The 27826-nt window shown below is 35.7% G+C and overlaps 2 protein-coding genes across 3 annotated transcripts; one reads left to right on the top strand and one right to left on the bottom strand.

Annotated features, from left to right (window-relative positions):
- Positions 1-331: 331 nt before the first annotated feature.
- On the bottom strand, positions 332-13992 carry LOC110677111. 2 transcript variants are annotated; one of them, XM_021847799.1, is made up of 2 exons: positions 13805-13992; positions 332-2346 (listed from the first exon to the last, which is right to left on the bottom strand). In XM_021847799.1, the coding sequence occupies exons 1-2, from the start codon at positions 13867-13869 to the stop codon at positions 804-806; spliced, it is 1608 nt and encodes a 535-aa protein (XP_021703491.1). In that variant the 5' UTR covers positions 13870-13992; the 3' UTR covers positions 332-803. The 2 variants fall into 2 exon arrangements, with proteins under 2 accessions (XP_021703491.1, XP_021703492.1); XM_021847800.1 differs by lacking the exon at positions 13805-13992 and adding an exon at positions 11652-11872.
- A 119-nt stretch (positions 13993-14111) lies between these two features.
- LOC110677112 lies at positions 14112-21087 on the top strand. Its single transcript, XM_021847801.1, has 2 exons — positions 14112-14266; positions 19371-21087. Exon 2 carries the CDS (start codon positions 19408-19410, stop codon positions 20908-20910), a length of 1503 nt encoding a protein of 500 aa, XP_021703493.1. The 5' UTR covers positions 14112-14266; positions 19371-19407; the 3' UTR covers positions 20911-21087.
- Positions 21088-27826: the final 6739 nt, after the last annotated feature.

Below are 27826 nucleotides of genomic sequence, written 5' to 3'. Positions count from 1 at the left end.
TTGTCGTGGAGAAAGCTATCGGAAAAATAGCAGAAAAACTATCGTCTGTATCATGAAAAGTATTCAAAAAAATATTTTTTGTTTCATCAATCCGTACTCTAACTTTCGTCCATGGACGCCAAAGTGGTATCTTTTACCGTTTAGGAGACAGAACCGGTGATCACCCGCACGCTTCCCATAGGAAAATGTGTTCTACTGTGGGCCTCATAACCGTGCGCCAGAGGCGGCAGTTATTTACACGCATTGTAAGTGTAACGCAGTAAACCATCCTTCCCTTTCCACTCAGAAGAAGCTTTTCGTCAATTGGAGCACTCTCCATTGGTCTGTTGGGTGTTTTGTATGTCCTTTATTCGTAACCTTTACTATTGAGACTAACAGTCTTTAATTGGAAACGATACTAACATTAAATAATATTGGTTATGATATTGCTCAGGTCAGCAGATACCAAGTTTTGGTGACAAATTTCGCTAAGTTATTGCGATTTCACATGATGCTTTCCGGATTGATTTATGATCTTAATGTACGAATATGTGATTTTGGATGCACATTCTTATACGATACGTGGTTCACTGGACCATGTTCTGGTAATAGTAGTATTTGCTCACTTCTGTTCTCCATTATTACTGGCGCAAAAGATTAACAAAGTGAAGGTTTTTAATTGTCTACTACTATTTTCCAAACAAATATCAATATGTTTTCACACACACATTTTATTTTTATAGGTGCCATGCTTCAAATGCACCAACATTAACTGGACACACACTGTCACTGGAGCAGCCACCCTAGTAAATTTATATTATTTGTTAGTCGAGAAAACAAGAGTCATCCGTTTTTTGCCCAACCGTAAGTTTGTCGACAAAATATCTCAAATCATCGATCATTTTATTAGCATTTCGTTTCGCTTCAATTGACCTCAAATTGCTGGCTGTTTTCTGCATTACATCAATGATACTACCCAACTCATTCACAAAATTGAAATGAGAGCAAACCTTTTTGAGGTCCTCGCAACACGTGCGGATAGCCTGTTCTTTCGCTCTTAAAGCACCTTGCACTGTTGCGATGTCATCATGCAACCCGCTGATTTTGTTTTCAACATCGACATTTCTTTGCAGATGGTACTCGTGTAAGGCTTTTATCTCATGCAGCACTTTTTCAACGGTTTTCATTTTAATAACTGCTACCTCATCTGTATCATAATGTGCGGATAGCGAACAATTACACTTGTAACAGTAGTCTCTGCCAACAATTTTATGGAGAGGATCAGTTGTCCATTTATAAATTTTATAGATTGAACTAGTATAAATCCCAAGTATTGAACTGGATTGAACCCAATCCTTATAGCAAACATTGGAGCAAGTCTCACATATTCTACTCATAAAATCAGATTTTACATATTCCTTGCATTCTACTTCCTGTGTTTGCTTGTAATTGGAATACTTTTCAATATCGTCTGAAATCCCCTGCTGATTTGATTTGGTTTCTTCAAGTATATTTTGTAAGTTTTGAAGTTTTTCTAGATCTATCAAGATATTTTTGATATTTGAATTGATATCGTTCCTTTTCTTATACATTTCTTTAAACGTCCTAGTCGCTTGACTACCCATTTCTTTGAGTTGATTAATCATTTTTCTGATAGTTTCCATCGAATCTTTCCAACCGTTTTCAACGTATTTTTCATGTTCTTTGTCATTTTTCCATGCCTTCTCCGGCTTACTGAGAGCAAAATTGTCCATGTAGAATGAGTTACTGTCAAGTACTTTCCATGGTTTCAGATGGGATAGATCGAAATTTGCACTGAATCGATTGCAGTTTGTGAGAACAACTACAATGTTGTCTAAAAAACTATCTGGTACAAAATTGTGCATCTGATTTAAAGTGTATTGTAGGTTCGTTGTAGCTCTCGGTTGCGTTCCATTTATTACGATCATTATTGCCACCAAAGTCCCCTTGTCTACTGCAGCTTGCATAATTTTCAGGATGTTCTCTTCATCCTTGTGTGTGCCTTCAGTATCACAAAGTCCCGGGGTGTCAATGAAGCTGAACACAAGTCCATCCTTTTTGAAATCATATTCCATGCATTTACTTGTTTGGCTTTTCGAAGTATCTGCTGCATTTTTTTCAGAATGGTTTAAACCCTCCGTTGCATTGTAATGCTTCGAAGGAATAGAGAGTCTTAGTTGACCGGGTTTTCCACCATGGAAAAAATTGGTCAAATAATTGATCAAAGTTGACTTTCCAGTTCCGGTTTCTCCAATTACTAGAATGCTGTATTTGCCCTCAGGGGTATTTTCAGCTGACATTGATTTATCCATGTTGCGTAGAAAGTTGTTTGGAATGATATTCGATCTGCAAAAGTAAAAATAATCAATAAAAGGGCTTTTTCATATTTATTACGAAATAATTTCAAAAACTTGATAATCGACATACAATGAGTCAATCCGTTTTGTATCGAATGTTGGAATCCCAATATTTCAAATTGTTTTAGTAGAGGACAAGGATTTGTACAGAAAGGTTAGGATGTCCCAAAATCTCCCCGAAAATTTGCACTGTTGATTATAATTGTCAAGTTCTAGGCAATACGCCATTTTATGAGATGTTTCGGAACAGCTGATCGTCACAACGGCGTCAATTGACAGGAGACCTGAAATTTTGTTTTGATAAAATCAAGCGTGATTTTTAACAACGCCTCATCTTACCAAACGAGGACATGGAGAATATGACAAAAAAGAGACCCACAAATGTTCGCAACATTTTACTCAGTTATTGTATCAGTCACCTCCAGTGAATAAATTGTCACCCAACACGCAGCAACAAAGACATTGTCACCTCCTATTCTTGTTGCAACAATTTTATTCCGCAACATGAGTTTGTCATCACCTGAACAGAATATGACAAAGATCGATCACCACGTGCGCGGCGATTTTCTGGGCTTCGCTTTGCAATTTTCGAGAACTTTCTCCGTGTTGGTAAACATTGACACATTATCAAACAGCATCCATAAAACAAATTTGGTTTTGTGTTTAAAATTACTGATTAATCGCGAGTTGAAAAGGTTGCAACAATATTGCGCTCTGTGATTGTCATGACAATTCTGCTTTTAATTGTGTCCTTATCCGCAACAGTTGTGACAAACGGTTGTGAGCAAGCTTGCTTTGTTGTTTGTTTTTCGTCTACTTTGATGATAATTTGATTCACTGGCAATCGCCTTATTATACATTAGACCTGTTCACTTTTTCTAAGGTACCCTTGCCACATCAAATTCTGAACTTATTTATCAAAACAAGTTATCTGTCAAAAAATGAGCCGATTTGGTAAAGTTTTAGAGGTGTATCAAATCAATTTTGTGGTTTTTTGGACTTTTTCTCCGAAATGCGTTCCTGAAACCCAGAAATATCAATGAAAATGATTCGAAAATACCGTTAGCCTTTTGCTAACACAATAGTCTATCGCTTTGCCGAAGACACTAGGGTGTTTTGACCGCTTCTTCATTATGCTTTTAACTTAATTAGTATAAAAATCTCGAGAAAAGCAATATATTTTTCCAGTTTGCCATATAAATTCCGATAAAAAATCTTATTATATTTTGTATCCAATTCGACTATCTATTTGATCTAAGTGGTACGAACATATCGTTCATACATCATTTTCATGTGAGAATTGAATTTCACTTCGAAATAACAGAAAGTGTATCACTCTATACCCTAAAATCCCATAGGGTTGTCAACACAAATACACTCTATGAAAACCACAGTTACCCATGATTTAGATGTCATGTCTTTGGACCCTACAGTCTATCGCCATCGGCTCAAAATAGAGTTGATGGTAAGGTTTGGGTCTAAGGATCAGAAGATCCACGGTTCAAGTGCAAGGAATAATCTTTTTTCCATAATCAACAGTAATCGTAGCTTATCATCACCTCCCATCGTGAAGATTTTTGTATGAATATTCTACAAGTTTTGTATGAGCCGTAATATCAAGAAGTTACCCACGACCCCCTTTTCAGCGTCATGGAATTTGTGAATAAGCCCGTGCAATTCGATCATTGATGCGATGCTTGATAGAATATAACTATTAGCTTTATTTAGGTTTTTTAGTACGATGTTGGTTTAGTCTTCAAAGACTGGAAGACTCATTAGAGCTCTAGTTCTCAAGGCTGTTGCTACGCTGATTTAACTTGAGTCATCACTTGTAGTTGCCTTTATATATTAAGAAGTAGATCTTCCTGTAACGTGCTTTTTAAGAATGGTGCTGTATTAAGGAACAAAAGATTTCATCCCGTGCGAGTGAAATTTGAACATGCAAATGTTTCAAATCAGGTCAAATAATTACAAATCTTAGCTTGGTGTAAAAATAAAGAAAAAAAGATTATCCCTTGTACTTGAACCATGAATCTTCTGATCTTCAGGCCCAAACCTTTCCATCAACTCTATTTTGAGCCGATGGCGATGGACTGTAGGGTCCAAAGACATGACATCTAAATCATGGGTAACTGAGGTTTTCATAGAGTGTATTTGTGTTGGCAACCCTATGAGATTTTAGGGTATAGAGTGATACACTTTCAATTATTTCGCAGTGAAAATCAATTCTCACATGAAAATGATGTATGAACGAGCCATCAAATTTATTCTGACAGCTGAAACAACATAAATAAAATAGCATAAATAAGTAGCGATCAACAAGTGTGGATTTTCCCGGAATCAAAATTTTTCTTGCAACGCGTAATATTCTCCATATAAGTTTTCGCTTGTGTAAAAGCTACGCTAGAAATGCGCACGATCATCAACCATCATCATCGCGAAAACAGATAACGATGACTGAAGAGGTAAACTTTGCTCCCAGGTCTCCTATCATTTGACCAGCTTCATAAAACGCAAACATTGAGCAACTCAAAATTTAAATACCGTAAAATGGGGTGTTAAGGATGGAAACAAATATCAACGCAAATTTCAAGCAACTACTAGTATGCCAATGAATGAACAAAAGACAGCCCTAAAATTCTCCCGTCATGTACAGTCGAAGCTCGTTATAGCGACATCGCAATGGACCGTCGGTAAACGGAGATGTCGCTATAAAATTGTCGTTATAAAGAGGTTGGATGTCGTTATGGAGCATGGAGGAATAAAACGATCATAATATGTACTAAAACAGCTAAACGAATGTCGTTATATTGAGTGACTATTGAATGTAACACTAATGTCGCAATAGAGAACGGTCGAAATAGAGAAATGTCGCTATAAAAGTTGAATATGGGATTTTGAAAAGACTATTGGAAATGTCGATATAGAGAGATTTGTCGCAATAAAAGTTATCTTTATAACGAACTTCGACTGTATATCAAAAGCCGATAGTAATGAAGAGAATCCTATGATAGATTTCCTAGATAATCATGAAATGAGTGATTTTTGACGGAAATGCAGAATGGGGTGATACGGAATTTGAATTTGGTAAATAAAACCATTTTCTGCCAACAACAAAAATGTATCTCTTTGGTCAATAATTTTTATGTTTTTATTCAATTCCATAGGTTTTGTGTAATCTAAAGCTGATATCATATCAATATTATTCAATTTGATACTGCTGCAAACGCAAACCGTGTTATTTTACCTGCTAAATTTTTCATACTTATTAATCTTATTTGGAAGCCATCATACGTTGTACAATTGTTCCGCAATGATTTTTATACTAATATGTATAAACATCATAACCTATATATTTAACGAATCTTAATAGGTGTGCAGAGCAACCTTGTGAATAACCTGTCATATGTAAGGATAACTTCAACAAGCTTTAAGTTTTAATAAGGGAAATAGCCAATTTGCCTTATAAATAAAGTGCTACACTAAACAACTTATTGCATGCTCAGCAACACCCAGTGACATGGTCGGAAAAATCTTAACGAAAAGTGTTCTAGTATGGCACAGAAATCTAACGCACATTTCGCAATTTGGAGGTTAAAATCACCTCCAAACACTAGCGATTTTGCGGTGGGATGTTGACGTTTGATCACGAATAGCACAATTCGCTAGATGCCTGACAACCAGTGAATCAAATTAACATCAAAACAAATGAAAAACAAACAACAAAGCAAGCTCGATCACAACCGTTTGTCCTAACTTGTGCGGATTGGGATACAATAAAAAACAAAATTGTCATGACAATCACAGAGCGCATTGTTGTTGCAACCTTCTCAACTCGCGATTAATCAGTTATGTTAAACACAAAACCAATTTTGTTAAAAAGATGCTGCTCCATAATGTGCCAATTTTTACCAACACGAAAATGCGAAGCCTAGAAAATCTCTGGGCACGTAGAAAATCTCGATTGTCATATTCTGCTCAAGTGGTGATAAATTCTTGTTGTGGAATAAAATTGTTGCAACAAGAATAGGAGATGACAATGTCTTTGTTGCTTCGGATTGGGTGACAATTTATTCACTGCTGACAACACTGAACACCTAACCAGTAAGCCTTATAATAATATTATTGATGTTAACCTATTTAGTGCTTAAAAGGATTAATGGTTTCAACACTATTTCCAAATAAAACAATCATTCCTATTTCCAAACAAGATTTTTCAATTAGTTTTACCAAATTACGAGATAAGCAATTTTTGCTGATATTGTGACTAATAAAATAGACCCTTTAACCTTAAGAATGCAGTTTTACTTCACGGAACAGGCACACATCAGATAAATTTAGTAACATGGTAACAATGGAATATACGATCCCTGAACACCCCACTTATTTTCAAAAAGAGCCTTTTTCATAAAAATTATTACACATCAAAATCTAGATAGAATTTTCAAAAGTTTTTGTTTGTATTATGATCCCAATTAGAAACACTTATCATCCAAGTTAGTCACATATTTTACTAAATATTGTTTTTTAGTTTTTAAGATCAATGTTGTGTGCCCATAAAATTCTAACAAAAATGTTTTGAAACGTTTTCAATGCCGCATGGATGCTAAATGCATGATTTGCGGAGGTTCTTTTCACGCTAAGGACAGTTGTCCAGTGAAGGAAGATACCACCAAGTTTATATGCTTGAATTGCGGGGGCAATCATAAGTCAAATATTTGGGCTTGCCCTTCGTGTAGGCGAGTCGTCGAGGCTCGTCCCAGGCAGATGAAAGATAATATTCGTTACGATAAAGGTCGTTTCCGGAATTTCCCTGGTAGATTTTCGAACAATTCTCAGTTTTCAGTTAACGATCACTTGATTAGGAATCATACCCATCGGGAAGTTTATGATCATGCCCATTCACTAACTAATTTTTATCCGTTGGGTAGCCGTTCTAATCTTTTAATTACGAATGTATCTACCCAAGGAAAATCCTTTGCCGATATCGTAGCAGGTAATTTGAACTCCTCCTTTTTCATACTATGAGTACCCATTCCAATTGTTTCAAATCAAATGGAAAAACCCTTGCCGCCGCAGGAAACTTCTACTCCGCCTCTTCGTCTACCGAAAATTCTAATGGGAAATCATCAGATAATGTATCCACATCAAGTGATATGCCTGCCTCGAATTTTAATATTCTAACTGAACAAATGAATCTAATGATTGATGCAATGTGAAAGCCACCACTATGGCTAAAGCAGTCCAAGACGGTGTAAAATATGATTACGTTTTTCTAATGGATCCAATAAATAATAATTAAAATATTTTAAATTGCACAGAAAAAAATCCGTTCTCGTATCCGTGAACAGCAGACGTGAACTCGTCAACAACAAAAATACACCGTGAACTAGATCGTGTTTATGTGACCATTTGTGGTAGTTCACGGTGTATTTTTGACAGTTCACGTTTTTCAGAATTCTTTTTTGAGCGTGTGGAATGCTCGTTCTTTGAATGGTAAAGAGGACAAGCTGTTTCATTTTCTTGCAGCTAATAAAGTGCATATAGCAGTTATTATTGATGCATATTTAAAACCTGGATCTAAAATAAAATATGATCATAACTTTTTTTGTTTATCGTACTGATCGACTTGATGGGGCATGTGGGGGAGTTGCAATCATCATTCATAGGCGTATAAAATATCAACTGTTTTCGTCATTTGAAACTTTAGGTGATTCTGTTAAAACACAGCTTGGTTAATATAATTTCATAGCTGCCTATTTGCCTTTCCAATGCTCTGGACAGCAAGTTAATTTGCTCCAAACTGACTCTTCAGGATATTTTTCATTTCAATACCCTCATAGCCCTAGATGTTTTTCCTCTTCTAGAAATCCATCTACGATTGATTTGGTCTCAACCGACGCTAGTCATCTTTGTAGCCAACGGATTACTCATGCTGATTTTGATTCTGATCATGTCCCTGTTACATTTCAAATATCCCATGAAGCGATTCTCAATCCTATCAGCTCCACTTTCAACTATTTTTGAGCCGACTTTGAATCCGTGATTATAGACGATGATCTTAAACTCTTGATCCGCCTTAAAGGAGAAGGCAATTTCGACGCACTCGCGATCCTGATATGAAAATTATATGGCAGGATTTGCAGAAAGAAATCAAGAAATGTTTTGCATATTTCAGAAACAAAAATTTTGAACATAAGATTTCTCAATTGGACCCTGGCTCTAAGCCCTTTTGGAAATTATCTAAAATTTTGAAAAAACCCTCAGAAGCCAATACCGGCATTGAAAGAGGAAAACAAATTATTACTAACTAATTGCGATAAAGCTCAAAAATTTGCTGTGCAGTTTGAAAGCACACACAATTTTAATTTAGGACTTACTAGTCCAATTGAAAATCAAGTTACTCAGGACATTGAAAATATTCTCAACTAAGAGGACGTTTTCGAAAATGCCTGGGAGACTGATTTGGAAGAAGTGAGAAGTATTATTAAGAAATTCAAAAATATGAAAGGTCCTGGCAATGATGGAATTTTCTACATCCTGATCAAAAAATTTCCAGAAAGTAGCTTATCATGTTTAGTTGATATATTTAACAAATGTTTTCAATTAGCATATTTTCCTAACAAATGGAAAAATGCTAAGGTTGTTCCAATTTTAAAACCAGACAAAAATCCTGCAGAAGCTTCTAGCTATCGTCCAATCAGTTTGCTTTCCTCCATCAGTAAACTTTTTGAAAAGGTTATTTTGAACAGAATGATGGCCCACATCAACGAAAATTCAATTTTTGCCAATGAACAGTTCGGATTCCGCCATGGACATTCGACCACTCATCAACTTTTATGTGTAACAAATTTGATCCGTTCCAACAAATCTGAAGGCTTTTATTCTTCTAGACATAGAAAAAGCATTCGACAGTGTATGGAATGAAAAAACTTTAATTTTCCAACATACATTGTTAAAATAATTCAAAGTTATCTGTCCAATCTTAAACTTCAGGTTAATTATCAGAACTCCAGGTCTGACAGACTTCCTGTAAGAGCTGGTGTTCCTCAAGGCAGCATTTTGCGACCAATATTATACAATATTTTCACATCTGACTTTCCTGAGCTACCTCAGGGATGTCAAAAATCCTTGTTTGCGGATGACACAGGCCTCTCCGCCAAAGGACGAAGCCTGCGTGTCATCTGTAGTCGATTGCAAAAAAGTTTGGATATTTTTTCTTCATTCTTGCTTAAATAGAAGATTTCTCCTAAGGTTTGCAAAACTCAACTAATAATATTCCCACATAAACCAAAAGCTCTTTATTTGAAACCTTCAAGTAGACATGTTGTTACGATGAGAGGGGTTCCAATAAATTGGTCAAATGAAGTTGAGTATCTAGGGCTCATGCTGGATCTTCTTCTTCTTAACTCTGGTCGCGACTGACAAACTGTCAGTCGCGCTGTGAAGGGCTAGTGTCATTGACTATATACCCTGCTCATGCTAGATAAGAAATTAACTTTCAAAAATCACATTGAGGGCATTCAAGCCAAATGTAACAAGTTTGTAAAATGTCTCTATCCCCTTATTAATAGAAAATGAAAACATTGTCTTAAGAACAAGCTTTTGATATTCAAACAAATTTTCAGGCCAGCCATGTTGTATGCTGTACCAATATGGACTAGCTGTTGTAATACCAGGTAGAAAGCTCCGCAATGAATTCAAAATAAAATTTTGAAAGTGATTCTGAGGCTTCTTCCCTGGTATAGTACCAATGAGTTACATAGAATATCCTATGTTGAAACATTGGAACAAATGTCAAATAAAATAATTAATAACTTCAGGCAAAAATCGTTGCAATCTTCTATTGCCACGATTAATGCGTTATATGTTTAGGTTAAGTTAGGTTAAGTAAATAGAAAACGTGTTTTTTTCTCTTATAAGCAGGTGAAATCGACTCACCTGTAAAAAATCTGAACTGCTACGGTAAATGAAATGTAATATGATGTTAACAAAATGTTAATTCAATCTTAAATTTGTTTTACCAAATTAGGATGGTAGTGTTGTCTAATAAGAACTCCTAGATATAAGGAAAAGAATGTAATGTTTGAGCCACCGTTCCATATATATGCATCGTTTTTGAATGAACAATCGCGTTCAATATTAAGGAATTTGCTAGCATTGTTGGATACAATAGAAGTGTTTGTAGTTTTATCATTATTTAATATATTAGAAATGGCTGTACATGATTGAAGCTAAGTTATGTTACCTATTAATCTATGTTTTTTTTTTGCTTTGTAGACGCACTCCGTCAGAAAAAGTCTGACTTTCTGGATCAGAAATTTGTGATGTTTAATGTAAATACTAAAAGTTTTCACTCAGGCTCGAACAGGGGACTTAAGGAGACCCATCGCCAGCAAATACTAAGCTTGTGTCGCAATTTTTGCTAAATTACTGCTAATTCATTTGATGCAATAGACCTTTTCACGAGACGTTTCAAAATTAAAAAAAAAACTGATATTGAAGCACTTTGACACAGTTCTTCGAAGGAAATGACAGCCCCATGTATAGTGGTTATAACGCTCAATGACGCGGGTGGCCTAGTGTAGATGTACTTGTGATACTCAGAGGAAAATAATATGAATTATGTCTCCAAAAACATCAAGAATCTGGGTAAAAAAATTCAAATTGGGTAATATTTTTATATGCATTTTTGATTAGTCTGAAAAGGGAATGGAAGTTTCGTTGAGGAAAACAAAAACAAACTTCGTGCGTTCAAATGTCATATTATATATTAGTATGATATTGGCAATATTTAATTTTCAAAGTCACGTAATATTCATGAAATTTAACAGCCTGGCTGTAGTACTATTTTTATGTATCCCTTTCGGTCCACTTTCGAACCTTGTTAACATTCGTGCTTTCGATTTCTGGTTAGACTCATTGGCGGAAATAAAACTTCGTGGACAACGTCTTGCGAAAAAAAATCTCTTGGACAAACTAATATTTATAAGAAAATTCAAAAATGCCTTTGCACACAAACATTGTATGGAATTATCCAGAAAGTAAAGCTCGACTTCGTCTTGCTTTCCTTTTATTCATTATTCTGATCAAAAATGTACTCATCTATATTGAGTTTGATGGAATTATAATAGAAAATACTAATTTAGCACTGAAACCTGCTAATGATGAACTTATCATCATAATAATGTTGCTATGCTTCTTCACTGATACTGATGTTTTGAAAGTAAAGTTTCCCTACGCGCACTGATAATATTTCAATGATAAAATTCAAGCAATCAAAATTGTACCTACCTCTTATACAGTTCAAAAAAGCTCACAGTGTTGTGTTTGATTCTACTGCTTCAGCTGACTAATCCCAGATATAGTATTTTTGAAGTTTCCGGTTCAACGGCCAAAATAAGACTGAAATATAAATAAACGAGACTTTGTATCTTACCAACAAGGAACTATCAAATAACGCTATCTAGGAGATAAGGTTCACTGCTCAGTAGGCATGTTATAGGGGATTGTCAGCGCCTTTTGAGTAATTTTCTTCTTTTCGGTTGATTTCGACGGTTATGCGGACAGAGTGTTCTGCGAATCTACCCATTATCTTATCGGTTGTTATCGTTTCACGTCCTTGATAACATAACTGCTTTCCCTAGAAATACTTTTCGTACATTGATAAACTTATCGGAGCCCAATAAAAAAAAACACATTTGGTTCAGGAAACACGGGAGGCCTTGAAGCGTTCACCGATTTCATAAATATGCTTTATGAAAAGCGTTAAGACGAGCAAGCGATGATCAAAGTATCTACTTAAACGTTGCTTATTATGATTTACTTTAAAAAGTTTCAATTTCTGCCGCAATTGTAAAAAATGCCCTGCTGTTCCTGAAATGGTTGACAGAACACAATTTCTTGGATACAATTACTTTTCGCGGCTTCTAAAAAAATGGAGAAAATTGAGGGTCAGTTGTGATTGTACAAGAAAAAAGCGCTATTTTAAACTGTTTTACTAGAATATATAGATCAACGGGTATCTCCCTCTATTCCTTCAGCATGATGAAATATATTAATTTCCTTTAAAATTCATTGCTCGTCATCAAAATTCAGCCCAAACATATGAACCCAATTCCTTTTGACCAAACAATTATGATATTTGCTCCCAGTGCAGGAAAAACGACACAATCAAAAAAATCGTTTTTTACGCCGAGCATCGCGCTCACATTGATTTGCCAAACTTTTTTTTTCACATTACGGCGGATTGAACTTTGTTTATATTCTCAAATTTACGCGGTCGATGAGGAAATTTCATAAAATTTATAGAATTATAGAACTTTTTCGGCGTGCGGTTGGAATTAAATGCTTCAGTGAAGAAGTCACACAGTGGGGCGGAAAGAAACTTGTATCATAAAGTGGTGTGACTGATGTCGATCGCTAAGCATTTCTTTGAAATCGTGTTCGTCCATGCGATTTCGGTAAAAATATGCAAATGAACTTGCTAAATGTGCAAAATGAACTGAAGTAATTTATCGAAATACAATAGTTGTATTGCATTTTTGGTGCACAAGTGTAGGAACCATAATAGCTTTCACAAAATTAAGTAAGTTGGAATATCCGCCACAGTGGAACATTTTAAGCTTGATACGACGAATAATAGTGCATACGACGAATTAGAAGGAAGCCCTTTTCGTGCCTTCGGTTCCTCGTCAGATATAAAATTTCGTGAGCGAAAAAACTGATTTTTAAATAATGATGATTGATGATTATTGAATGACGGATTTTTGAGTCCTAAATAATACTACAATATTCAGTTTCTACAGGCAATGAGAAAATTTTCCAATAAGTATTCGAGTTTTTCAAAATCATACTTCATTTTCCGAATGCGCCTACGGAGATTCAAATGATTTGAGTTTTAAGACGGGCTTTCTTGTACCCTAATAATTCAAATCATAGGGAATCCCCGTACAGTCTACATCTTTTCTGTTCATTCTTATTCAGCAGTTGTGCGAACACAGTTTTCTGCGAATCGATACGTTATCTAATCATTTTCGTTTTATGATTCTGATGATATAAATTGCTTTCCCTATATACACTCCCGTGCAAATGTTTGGGTTCCCCAGCAAACCAGAGATCATATAAGGATGTTTATTTCAATTTGTATAAATGTGAAATTTTCGTTAGAAAATTCAATTGATTGAAATCGTTAATGAAGACATCAATTTTATCTGAAATGAATTTGCTTCTTATAGAATTCCAATTTAATCTGACCAAATATGTAACTTCAAACAGCTATTACGATCTACTACGATCTATTACGATATCTACTTCACTTGGAGTGACTCTATTATAATCATCGATGTTAGATTTCATATGAGTTCATCAAATGTAGATGTAAAATCATACAAAGGGAGACCGCCACATAAACTGGAAATATAATATTTATAAACATATTGACTTACCGGTTAGAAGAACATCTCCGTTCGACGGAAAAACGATGACATAATATTGTACGATTTTTGCACATTTTTTCAAGTTCGGTAACATAAAAAAACACTCGTTCATTAATGTGTTCGGATGGTGTTGCATCCACCACAATAGAGTATCACATAAGTATACTGATTGCACGACAAATCCGTAACACAATTTAAAAAAAAAACACTCTACACCCAAATCAAATTTCGCACTTATCATACGCTCTCGATATCTATCCGCGGAGCACGATATGAAAACAGCTGCCCTATCTAAAGCTGATAGTAGCTAGTTGATAAGATGCAACGTATCGCATACATCTAACATCTTGTTTATGTCTCAGTCTTATTCTGGCCGTTGTACCGAAAACTTCCAAAATACAATATTTCGAATAAACCAGAAAGGTTCATTTGAAGAAGTTGAAGTTAACTATAAATATTGTTGACCTGTAGGTATGTAAAATTTAAATTACTTACTTATTCTCATCAATACAACTATTACATTACAATACAACCAGTATCAATGTGGTAGCCTTTAGTGCAGCAGATAATGATAAACTACACAACGTAACAAAAATAAAATGTTTGCGTGTCTCAAGGATCAAATCATGTGCTCTATGTTTTCTAGTTTAAAGTAAAATTGTGTTTTGTAGTAAATTCTTGAAGCTGATACCGCTTTCAGTAATGTTACAGCAAGTCTCAATTTTAAGATGCAAGTCATTGAATTTGTTGATTTTATTAATGCTTACATGCAATTCGAACTATGATTTACAAGTCTTTATAGTGTTCTTATCAATCTAGCAAGCAGAATAGGACATGAATCTTTGTTTAGGATATATTTCGATTCGAATTAACGATAAGATTTTGATTAATTCGATGTTTACAGTAGCATCTACAATACAGAATTTAAATTGGAACTCTCTCTCTCTCTTGTTGCGATGCTCACCTTTACTCACGCTTCAAAAAAACTCTTGAGTGACCCTCCCGAACAAGACAGTCCTCGGGGAGTTTCGATAGCAATCTTTTTTTGATGGAATTTTACTCTGGTGTGTTTTGTGCTGCATCTTCCTCGCTCAATTTTTCGTTGCGTCTCTGCTGCGCATGTCACCGAGCTCTGATGATGTTGAGGAGTATTATCAATACTGTCCATAGATCGTTGCACGCCTGACCTAACCTTGAAACTCTATATAAAAAAAGTCAATAATTCCAGCAGTGAATGTCGACTCCATATAGAAAAATCTTAACAATTCCAGCAGAGAGCAGGACAGTCAGTTATGGAAGAGGGACAGAGAAGGAGAATTTATCGTGACTTCACCATGCACTCTTCTATGATACGTCAAAATTGACATGCAACAAATAGTATGAAAATTGATTACATTTTTAGCAGTACAAATCTTTCATAAGTTCGTGACGGTCTCAAACCAAGAAATAAAAGAAGCTAACGTTATCCAACGTCAATTTGGCGGTAGTACTCGGAATCAACCTCTTACTTTTTAGTTTGGATCCAGGTTTTAAATAAGTTTCAGTAATGACTGCAATAGAAAATTAAACAGCTCGTCCTCAAGGATAAAAATACTTATATTTCATTGTAGTGTAAATTGGAGGATATGGCAAAAGTAAACAAATTTCATTTATTATTACAGCATCATGTTTAATTTTCAACTAAAGATGCTTGAATTTTACATGATCGTGTAAATTTAATGAGCATTCGATTGAAAAATAAGACATTTATCGTTGAAATTCAAGTTTATTTTGATGCTCCAATAATGTGTATGACAATTAACTTAAATTTACAACATGTTTACAGCTGTACTTTACCATTTAAAGAACGAGCATTCCGAGTTAAAATATTTAAATTATTATTTATTGGATCCATTAGAAAAACGTAATCCAATAACAATTTGAATAGTAAATTTCACACCAACTTGGACTGCTTCAGTCATAGTGGTGGTTTAGAACATTGCATCAATGATTTGATTCAATTGTTCAGATAGAAAAATAAATTTAGAGGGAGATATATTACTTGAAGTAGGTACATCATCTGATGATTTTCCGTTATAATTGACAGTAGACGAAGAGGCGGAATAGAAGTTTCCTGTGGCGGCAGGGATTTTTTTTCATTGGATTTGAAACAATTAGAACGGTTACACGTAGTATGAAAAGGGGAGGAGTTTAAATTACCTGCTAGGATACCGGCATAGGATTTTCCTTGGGTAGATCTATTCAAAATTTAAAGATTCGAACGGCTACCCGACGGATTAAAGTTAGTTTGTGAATGAGCATGTTTATTATCTTCCTGATGGGTATGATCCCTAATCAAGCGATCGTTAACTGAAAAATGAGCATTGTTCGATAGTCTACCAGCGAAATACCGGAAACGACCGTTATCGTTACGAATATTACTGTTCATCTGTCTGGCATGAGCCTCGACGACTCGCCTACGCGAAGGGCTAGCCCAAAAGTTAGATTTATGAGGGCCCCCGCAATTCACGCACACAAATATTGTGGTATAATATATCATCCAGGACAGATGTCCTTAGCGTGAGAAGAACCTCCGCAATTGGCATCCATGCGGCAATGTTTTGTACCATGACCTCACTTTTGGCACCGACGGCACTTAGTGTGGGTTCTGGTAATTTCCTCCAGGTTTCTGGAAATTTTACCATGTCACACGGACATCGAACATAAGTCTAGCTTTATCTACAGCTTTAATATTATTTACACCTTTTTTGCTAAAGTGAACTTAGTTATATTATTGACAAATCTCTTTCCGAAGAATGCCAGATTGGGTTTTCTTTTTCATAGAGATTACTTGTACTGGGGAAAATCCAAGTAAATCCTTAATTCCATTTTGATCTCTTCATGTGACTTTTAGTCTTTTGAGAGACCTTTCAAGAGTTTGAACAAACGTTCAGTTTTGTCGTCATAAGTAAAAACTGTGTGCTTCTTCTCTTCAAGATGTTTGAGAAGAAGTTCGCGATCTTTCGGAAATTCTGGTAATACGCGACAGTCTCCTTTCTTTGCGATTTGGAAGGAAACCTTTATTCCCCCAATGGAGTTCAAACCCCAAGTTCGGACCAACTGACCACGATAGGCGGCACTCTTTGCTTCCTCACTTGAATCAAAGAGCCTAGGCGAGAGACTGCTTCGATTAGGTGGTCGGGAATTTTGTCTAGAGCATCGAACTGATTGCTCATTTCGATGCAATTATCAACATTATTCATTTCACCTTTGGAAGAAAGTTCGCATTCCGGAGAAAGGTCCTTTCTTCCATTCTTGCCACGTTTAGTGACAGTTTTGAACCCTACTTTTTTAAAGGAAGTTTTAATTTCAGAGATTCACTCTTCATTTCGTTGGTAGATGCAACCATGTTTAGTCAAAATATGAAAGAAGAAGAGACCTTCGAGAAAAATCGAAGGAATGGGTCCAAACAAGGATCGTAAAGGGATCAATAGTAGAAAAAATAGTACTGAAAACATTTTTTTAGCACTTAAGAGTACCGTTTCTTTATTTTTGCGTTGACAAGAACTGTCTCTAAGTTTTTAAAAACTTCCAAGAGCAGAGAGAATTTGATAATAAATCTTCGAGCTGTTTAGTAGAATACCTATAAGTAGATGAAAAACCCGAATTTAGTACTATAACATTTAATTCCACTAGAGTTTGTATCCTTTGACAGATACGCGTATTTCGACCTCAACTGTAAGGCCGTCTTCAGTGTTGTGTACTAGACTCGACTCGAGTCTGTCGAGTCTAGTACACGACACTGAAGATGGCCTTACAGTTGAGGTCGAAATACGCGTATCTGTCAAAGGATACAAACTCTAGTGGAATTAAATGGTATAGTACTAAATTCGGTTTTTTCATCTACTTAGAGAGAATTTGTTGAAGAACAGCACGAAGGTACGATGCGCGAGAGTATTTAGTTACAGTGAATCAAATTGTCATCAAAACAGACGAAAAACGAACAACAAAGCAGGCTTGCTCGCAACCGTTTGTCCCAACTTTTACGGATTATGATACAATCATAAGTAAAATTGCCATGACAATTAAAGGAGGCAACATTGTTGCAACCTTCTCAACTCGTGATTACACAGTTGTTTCAAACATAAATTCGATTTTTTTTATAAATGCTGTTTGATAATGTGATAACACGGAGAAAGTTCTCTACAATTGCAATGCAAAGCTTAGAAAATTGCTAGGCCCGCGGTGACCGATCATTGACATACTCTGTTCAAGAGGTAATAAACTGTCATTGCGGAATGGAATTGCTGCAACAAGAATAGGAGAGGACAATGTCTTTGTTTGTTGCTGCGTGTTGGTTGACAATTGATTCACTGTTCAGTTATAATTCGTTTTACATGACAATCATTACTAATTACAATCATTACGTGCCATGTGCATTTAAGATTTTTTTTTGCTGTACAAAAACAATCACGGTCAATACCTTCTCTGTATAAGTTAAAAGTTGTGAGTAACATCATGAAATATGAAAAAGAAACATGATGAAACAATATAACAGAAAATTAGGGATCATAAAAATAATTTGGGGAATTGCTGTACTGAAAGTTCAAAATTTTGTACCAAATGCATTTTTGCTCGTTGTAATAGCATAGCATAGCATAGACTGACTGTACATGTCAATGGTTGCTACTCCGTGATTGATCGGAACTGGTAAGAATTGCACTAGGATCCAAATGAATAAGGGATGGGAGTTTCCGCTTACTCTCGAAGCGCAATTTTAGCAGGTCCTATATTATTGATCAATAACGGCGCCGGCCAAGTCCTTACAGTTAGTTGGGATGGGGAAGGAATGTTAGGGTGTAATGATTGTTGCTTCTAGAGACCGAGAATACCTTTGCATCTCCACAATCACCACGGGAAGGGTGTTTATTAGTGAGAGAGCTAAAAGATCTGGGAGTCACCTTTGGTCGGTGATGCGGTCCATGGACAGGGAGGAAAAATACGATTCTTACTCAAAACTAGTTTTGCAGTCTTGTCTTGCGATGAAAATATAATAGTAGAAGTCTGAATAAATACATTTAAATACGACATTCATCACGAACTCTTCAAAGGTTTATTTTAGTAATCAATGAGAAAAGAAGCTATGTATAATAAAACTATATAAAACAAATATAAGAGTTAATGCCGACACTTGTAGTGACGAACCGTCAATAATTTGTTTGAAAATTACACTAATGTTACGTTGTGACGATAAAAAAATAATGCGTTTTTATAAGCATGAAACGAGCTCACCAGTTGGTAATCTATCCTCGACTGAACACGTATATCTTCTCGCACTCACACAACATGAATCACACACGATGCCACGACAAAAACACTATTGCTTTGGCTTCTACGACGCACTACCCAGCAGGACGCGAGCATTCGGAAAAGAAAATATCGACGCCACGACAAAACAAAAACACGACTGCTTTGACTTCCCCGACGCACTCCAAATGCATTTTTGCTCGTTGTAATGAAGACAAATTAAAATTTACCACATGAAATTTTCAAAAGGATATCACTATTTTATCATTTTTTTTTCTTATATTTTCAGCTTGCATCCCAATATATTTATATACTATTTATGTAAAATGGATTTTTCACGGCAGGAGGAAAAAACACAAGAGTACAATATTATAATAATAGGTGAAACAGGATCTGGAAAGTCAACGTTGATCAATTATTTGACAAACTTTTTCCATGGTGGTAACCTAAATCAACTTAGACTCTCTATTCCCTCAAAGCATTACGAAGCAACAGAAGGTTTGAATCATTATGAACAAAATGTAGCCGATACTTCAAAAAGTCAAACAAGTAAATGTACTGAATACAATTTTCACAAAGATGAACTATTGTTTGGCTTCATTGACACCCCGGGACTTTGTGATACTGAAGAGACGAATAACGATGAGAAAAACATTCTGGAAATCATGCAAACCGCAGTAGAGAAAGGAACTTTGGTGGCAATAATGATCGTGGTGAATGGAACACAATCGAGAGCAACAGCCTGCCTACGTCATGCGTTAGATGAAATGAAAAACATGATTCCAGATAGTTTTTTGGGCAACATCATTGTTGTACTCACAAACTGCAATCGAGCTACAGCAAATTTCGATATATCCCAGCTCAAACCTTGGCAAGTAATCCAACAAAACCAATTTCATATGAATAATTCCATTCTCAGTAAGCCAGAGTCAGCATGGATAAATGACCCATACTTGAAAAAACATATAGAGGAGGATTGGAATGAATCAATGAAAACCATTGGACGAATGATTGATAGGCTCAAACATTTAGGCTGTCAAGCTACGACTGCTTTTGAAAAAATGCATCAGCAGAGGGATCAAATCATGTCAAATCTCCATCATATCTTAAATCATTTAGGAAATTTACAAAATCTACAAAATGAGCTGGACGATGCTGAATTAAGTAAGCGGGGAATTTTGAAGGATATTAAAAAATATTCAAATTACAAGCAAACACGTGAAGTAGCATATACAGAAATAGAGGAATCGCAATTTCTAAGCCATATCTGTGCATCATGCTCGCGAATTTGCTACGAGGATTGGGTAGCAAAAGCTTCACTGCGTGGAAGATTCACTAAGAGATTGGACGATTGGTTAAAATATATTAAAGGAATAGCAAAGAGCTATCTCACAGTGCTTGGAGAAAACTACTGTGACAAATGTCATTGTCCTGATCATGAGCATTATCATGATCATATGAAACCAGTCAAAAAAATGAAAACCATTGAAAATATCATTGATGAGATAAAAGCCTCGCATGACCATTATATGCAGCGAAATGTTGAAGTGGATGATAAAATAAGTGAATTGCATGATGATATGGCAGCAATAAAAATTGCTCTACATCTTAAAGAAGCTGCCATCCTAACCTGTTGCGAAGAACTAAAAGAAGTCTGCTCTCAGTTTAATTTTGTAAAAGCGCTGAGCGGCATAATTGAGATTTTGAAGAAAAGAGCCAGCAGCCTCCGGTATACATCAGCACGAAATGATGCTTATGATAGAATCAATAACATAACACGAGTGTTTAACGACTTATCAAGTGTTCAGTCCAAACGTAAAACCATCTAACTCATTACATGGACCCGGCCTCATATAAAACATGTATCTACAAACGCATATTCAACAATGACTTAATCAGCAATCTTAATAATACAACTACGAAGGACCAATTGGACTGAAGATGGCTTTATCCGTATGATATTAATTCTTAGTTTATCATAATAGAGTTTCTAATTTAATCATTTATCGCAATATGTTTTATTCTCAAATCATATCTAAAACAGCCTTTGTCACTCTCCATCACAATAAAAAATAAAACGGAAAATAAGATAAATTCAACATATTTGTAATAATTTGGTGCAATAAATTCACAGCTTTGTCAAATATATTAATTGAATCAAACTGTATTAACTCTCAAACCCCCGAACGTCTGACTTTCCATTAAAAATGAACTTTAAAAATCATAGCTTTGAATTTTTTGGTCTCAAACAAACCGCATACTCTTCAAAATTTATTAAATTTCAGAAGAAATGAGATTGGCCACTTGGTTCCGGAGTTATTCCGGATTTAAATTGGGTATACTCGTTCCGGAAGTGATGGTTCACGCAGATTTTTCAAAGAGCGGTAAGAAAATTATTCATCGTGTACCTACTTTCTATAAGTAAAAACTGCCAGAAGTTTGAATAACATTGTTTCTCATTGATTCTGATCATTTCTGGTACCCGGTGAACTGGCACCGGTTCCTAAATGTACCTAAAGAATACATTTTCTGAACCTTAAAGAAAAGTACCATGCGACGACTCAAAATTCATATTTTTTTCTCCTGAACATCATATATATAATGCCAAAATCCCGAAATCGGTTCCAGCAGTGCCTCAGTGGGACAAAATTCCTATATAATAACCTGTTTTTATAGCTAATCAAGCTGAGTAACAGGATCGGTTCCAGTAGAGACGTAACGCCAGGAATAAGAAGAATAAGAGTATGCGTAATCGGTTTTACTGGTAGCCTCGAAATTCAACATGTTGAGTGCTAACAAGGTGAAAAATTCATACTACACGGTAAAAAATAGGCACCATGCTATCAATAGTTCTGCACTTGGATTTGCACTACTGTTGAATCTTGACAAAATCAAGGTAACATCACTTGAATTCAACGTTGCATGTTTTGATTTGAAATAAAAAAAAAAGTTAAAATAAACATTTCCGCCTGACCCAGATTTGAACCACCAACCTTCGGAGTGCAAGTCTAGTGTCTTACCTCGACACTAACTCGCATCTGTTGAAACGGATTGAATTGATCTCAATCACTTTCTACAACGAGCTGTCAATGATTGCTCTCATACAAAAGACATGATGTTCAAAATCAACGACTTTTCACTTCAGAGTCTAGTTCTAGAGCCAGTAGAGCAAATCCAAAGTTGAAACTCTTCAAATCATGGTGATTGGTGTTATGAATTGAGTCAAGTGATAAATCTATTCCATCGAACGTGCTGATTTTTTACCGTGTATACTAATTAAAATCCAAGATGGCCGCCTGATGTATTCACTTTTATTAATTCTCTTATTCTTCACTCGACTCGAAGAAAACATTGCCGATTGAAAACATGCTTCTTTGTTGTACAAAAATGATGTTTTCATTGATTGCACTCGCCATACGCCATACGAAGAACAGGGAAATAAGGGCATCATTTTCTTCGCTTTCTGAGAATATACTTGGCATGGATGCAATGGACGTCGTCAAGGTGGAGGTGTTCGAGGAAATCATCAATCAATTGAAAGGAAAATTCAACTCACCTGGTCTGCCGTAAATCGCAAGTCAGTCACATCTGCATTTTCGTCAAAATTGAGTTGAGTTCAGTTTTCAACATCTCTTCCAATGCTCTTTCAGCTGCACTATGAAACAATATGATTTGTTCGAAAAAATTATAAAAAAACAGCAAGTCAAATTGTTCCATAATGAAAAGTAACCGCATATCAGTCCCACTATAGACTTTCGCACCGAGAAACACAAAAATGTGACTTGTTTTGATCATCTTTATATTTTTCTCGGAAAGATATCGTAGTGAAAAGCAAGTTGTGAAAATTTCATTGAGATTGGAACATGTTACAATCCTTTGGAATTTTTTGAATATTCGTATGAAAAATGAGTTTGAAAACTTCTCAGCCTACTTTTTACAGATGGGACTGCCTAGCGTTTCACGGCAGTGGTGTTGCCAGAAATGACCAGTTGAAAATATTATCGGTTCTTCCTAAGTCGTGGTCGATCAACGCAATTTTTTCGAGGCACCAATTTACATGGTAAGACTAGTGAAAAAACTTGTGAATGAATAGGGCATTCTATGCACCACAAGAGCTCGAAGTGGGCATGGAATTAGTGAAACAGATAAACAGGTTGTTATTGATTTCTTTGATAGTGATGATATTAGTACACAGCTAAAAATATGTTGTAAATTTAAGTTTATTTTCATGCACATATTTGGAGCATCAAAATAAACCTAAATTTCAACGACCAATCCATTATTTTTCAATCGAATTCACTTTAAATTTACACGATCATGTAATACTCAATCATTTTTAGTTGAAAATTAAATTGATATTCATTTAAATTTATATAATGCTGTAATAACACACGAATTTGATTTATTTTTACAGTAGACTTCAGTTTACATCACATTGAAAATTAAATATTTTTTTCTGTGTAGGCCTATGTCAGAAGCCAATGACTTCGTTTCTGAGTACCGAAATGGTAGTAAAGAACAAGTTCAAGAGCGACTATTGATGATGTCTCTTAAAGAGGCGTACATGATTTTTGACGAAAGATGCCAAAATGTAGAAATTGGTTTTACTTTGTTTACTATGTTGAGGCCTAAACATTGTAGGCTTCTCGATAGCACAGGAATTCACAATTGTAATTCCAAATTCCAAAGAAAATACCGTTTTGTCTCAAATTCCGAACAGACTCATATTCCGAACACTCGGTTTTTGTATGGCGGATTGATTGAAATGTTTCGTTGAAATATGTCACCAAATAACCGGGAAATGATAGTCATTTGCAATTCAATTTAAATGTCTTTCAATATTCAGTGCGCATCGTACCTTCGTGCTGTGCGTACACGAATTCTCTCTGCTCTTGAAAGTTTTCTTAAAAACTACCTAAAGCAATAAAACAGTACTCTTCAGTGCTACAAAAAAAGTACTTTTCAGTGCTAAAATTCAAAACAGTACTTTTCAGTACTTTTTTTTCTAATATTGATCCCTTTACGATCCTTGTTTGGACCCGTGCCTTCGATTTTTCGTTGGACCCGTTGGCGAAAGCTAGCGGTGGTAATCCTTCTTGGACACCGTCTTGGGAAAAAACCTCTCGAAGGTCACGTCTTCTTCCGTTTATTAACTAAGCATGGTAACAACAACAAATAAAAGGAAGGGTGAATCTCTGAATTCACAACTTCCTTCCAAAAAAGTGGGATTTAAAACTGTCACTAAACGTGGCAAGAATGGAAGAAAGGACGTTTCCCCGGAATGCGAACTTTCTTCCAAGGGTGAAATGAATAATTGTATTGAAATGAGCAATCAGTTCGATGCTCTAGACAAATTTTCCGAACACCAAATCGAAGCAGCCTCTAGCCCAGGCTCTTTGATTCAAGTGAGGAAGCAAAGAGTGCCGCCTATCGTGGTCAGTTGTTCCGAATTTGCGGGATTTAGGCAGGAGATCTTGAACTCCATTAAGGGAATCAAGGTTTCCTCCCAAATCGCAAAGAAAGGAGACTGTCGCGTTTTGCCAGAAACTCTTAAAGATCGCGAAATTCTTCTCAAACATCTTGAAGAGAAGAAGCACAATTTTTTTACTTATGACGACAAAACTGAACGTTTGTTCAAAGTTGTCTTGAAAGGTCTCTCAAATGACTATAAGTCACCTGAAGAGATCAAAAATGGAATAAATGATTTACTTGGATTTTCCCTGTTCAAGTAATCATTATGAAAAAGAGAACCCAATCTGGCATTGTTCGGAAAGGGCTTTCTCAAGAATTTTATTTAGTTCACTTTAACAAAAAAGAACTAAATAATATTAAAGCTTTAGAAAATGCAAAACTTTTGTTTGATGTCTGTGTGACATGGGAACATTTCCAGAAACCTGGAGGAAATTACCAAAACCCCACTCAGTGCCGTCGGTGCCAAAAGTGGGGTCATGGTACAAAAAATTGTCGCATGGATGCTAAATGCATGATTTGCGGAGGTTATTTTCACGCTAAGGACGTCTGTCCTGTGAAAGAAGATACCATAAAGTTTGAATGCGCCAATTGCTAGGGCCTCCATCAAGCTAACTTTTGGGAATGCCCTTCACGCAAGAGAGTCATTGAGGCTCGTGCCAGGCAGATGAAGGATAATATCCGTTATGATAACGATCGTTTCCGGAATTTGCCTGGTAGATTATCGAATAATGCTCATTTTTCAGTTAACGATCGCTTGATCATGAATCATACCCATCAGGAAGATCATAATCATGCTCATTCACAAACTAAGTTTAATCCGTCGGGTAGCCGTTCGAATCTTTTAATTTCGAATGTATCTACCCACGCTAAATCCTTTGCCGATATCGTAGCAGGAAATTCGAACTCCTCCCCTGCTTGATCCATGGGTACCCATTGTACTTGTTTCAAATCAAATGGAAAAAACCCTACCGCCACAGGTAACTCCGCATCTTCGTCTACCGGATATTCTAATGGGAAATCACATGACATGTCTGCCTCTGATTTTAATTTTCTAACTGAACAATTGAATCTAATGATTGATGCAATGTTCAAAGCCACCACTATGACTGAAGCAGTCCAAGTAGGTGTAAAATTTACAAATCAAATTGTTATTGGATTACGTTTTTCTGATGGATCCAAATAATAATTTAAATTTTATAAAATTGGAATGCTTGTTCTCTGAATGGTAAAGAGGACGAGCTGTTTAATTTTCTTACGGTTAATAACGTGCATATAGCAGTTATTACCGAAACGTATTTGAAACCTGGATCTAAACTCAAAAGAGATCCTAATTTTTTGGTTTATCGTAATGATCGACTTGATGGGGCATGTGGGGGAGTTGCAATCATCATTCATAGGCGTATAAAACATCAACTGTTTTCATCATTTGAAACTAAAGTTTTTGAAACTTTAGGTGTTTCTGTTGAAACACAGTTTGGTAAATATACTTTCATAGCTGCCTATTTGCCTTTTCAATGCTCTGGACAGCAAGTTAATTTGCTCCAAACTGACTTGCGTAAATTGACTCGCAATAAGTCAAAATTTTTTGTCATTGGTGACTTTAATGCCAAACATCGGTCATGGAATAATTCTCAAAGTAATTCCATCGGCAGAATTTTATTTGATGAGTGCTCTTCAGGATATTTCTCAATTAAATACCCTGATAGCCCCACATGTTTTTCCTCTTCTAGAAATCCATCTACGATTGATTTGGTCTTAACTGACTCTAGTCATCTTTGTAGCCAACTGATTACTCATGCTGATTTTGATTCTGATCATGTCCCTGTTACATTTCAAATATCCCATGAAGCGATTCTCAATCCTATCAGCTCCACTTTCAATTATTTACGAGCCGACTGGAATATATATGAAACATATATTGACTCTAATCTTGATGATAACATTTCGTTACAAACAAAACTTGATATTGACAATACTCTTGAAACTTTAACAAATTCCGTTGTTGAAGCCAGGAGCATTGCAATTCCAAATTTGAATCCGTGATTATAGACGATGATCTAAAACTCTTGATCCGTCTTAAAAACGTGAGGAGAAGGCAATTTCAACGCACTCGCGATCCTGCTATGAAAATTATATGGCAGGATTTGCAGAAAGAAATCAAGAAACGTTTTGCTCAATTAAGAAACAAAAAAAAAAAATAAAATTTCTCAATTGGACTCTGGCTCTAAGCCCTTTTGGAAATTATCTAAAATCTTGAAAAAACCTCAGAAGCCAATACCGGCATTGAAAGAGGAAAACAAATTATTACTAACTAATTGCGAAAAAGCTCAAAAACTTGCTATGCAGTTTGAAAGTGCGCACAATTTTAATTTAGGACTTACTAGTCCAATTGAAAATCAAGTTACTCAGGACTTCGAAAAGGTTCTCAATCAAGAGAACGTTTTCGAAAATGCCTGGGAGACTGATTTGGAAGAAGTGAGAACTATTATTAAAAAAATCAAAAACATGAAAGCTCCTGGCGATGATGGAATTTTCTACATCCTCATCAAGAAACTTCCAGAAAGTAGCTTATCATTTCAGTTGATATATTTAACAAATGTTTTCAAATTTTACTCATACCCAGTCTGTTGAAGTGACAGCTGAACATTTGGTTTCTGGAATTGAATTGTAGATATTTAGTCAATTGTCACATAACATCTTCTAGATTGATGATCCAGTTGATTGAGCTGTTCAGAATCCATCCACACCTTCGATCATATCGAGAATGTCTTGTGTTGTATTCATGAATTTTTCGTTTAATAGAACTATAATGGAAAACACTTTAGAACTGAATTCTGCATAAGACTCCAAGATTTTATTAGTATATTGATAATTTTTTGAAGTCTCCCTCACTGGTATTGATAAATCGATAATTTAATGCAGGCAACCAAAAATGTGCGTACCGCTTAGGGTTAAGGTCGTATTTTGGACCGCCTAAGGAAGTGATTTTAGTTTTTTGTCCCTGTTAATTAATTGCACAGTCAAAGAACATGCCAAAATGTAGAGAAAAACTTCCTCTAGGAGATACAAATTTCGAAAAAAACGTTGAAAATAATTGAATTGTGATGCACTGTTTTTCATTATTTTGTACACACCTATACATTTTGGACCCCCAAAGTATATATTTTGGACACCCGGCATTTTTTATCTTTTGTCCACGACACTGGTTGTATAATATGCTTGCCCATAGTCTAATCAATCGATTGACAATAGAAAACCGAAGAAATTCTACGC

This window comes from Aedes aegypti, chromosome 2 (assembly GCF_002204515.2).
Source record: "Aedes aegypti strain LVP_AGWG chromosome 2, AaegL5.0 Primary Assembly, whole genome shotgun sequence".
NCBI lineage: Eukaryota > Metazoa > Arthropoda > Insecta > Diptera > Culicidae > Aedes > Aedes aegypti.
Note: the sequence above shows the minus strand (reverse complement) of the source record. Positions and strands in the feature narration are given on the sequence as shown.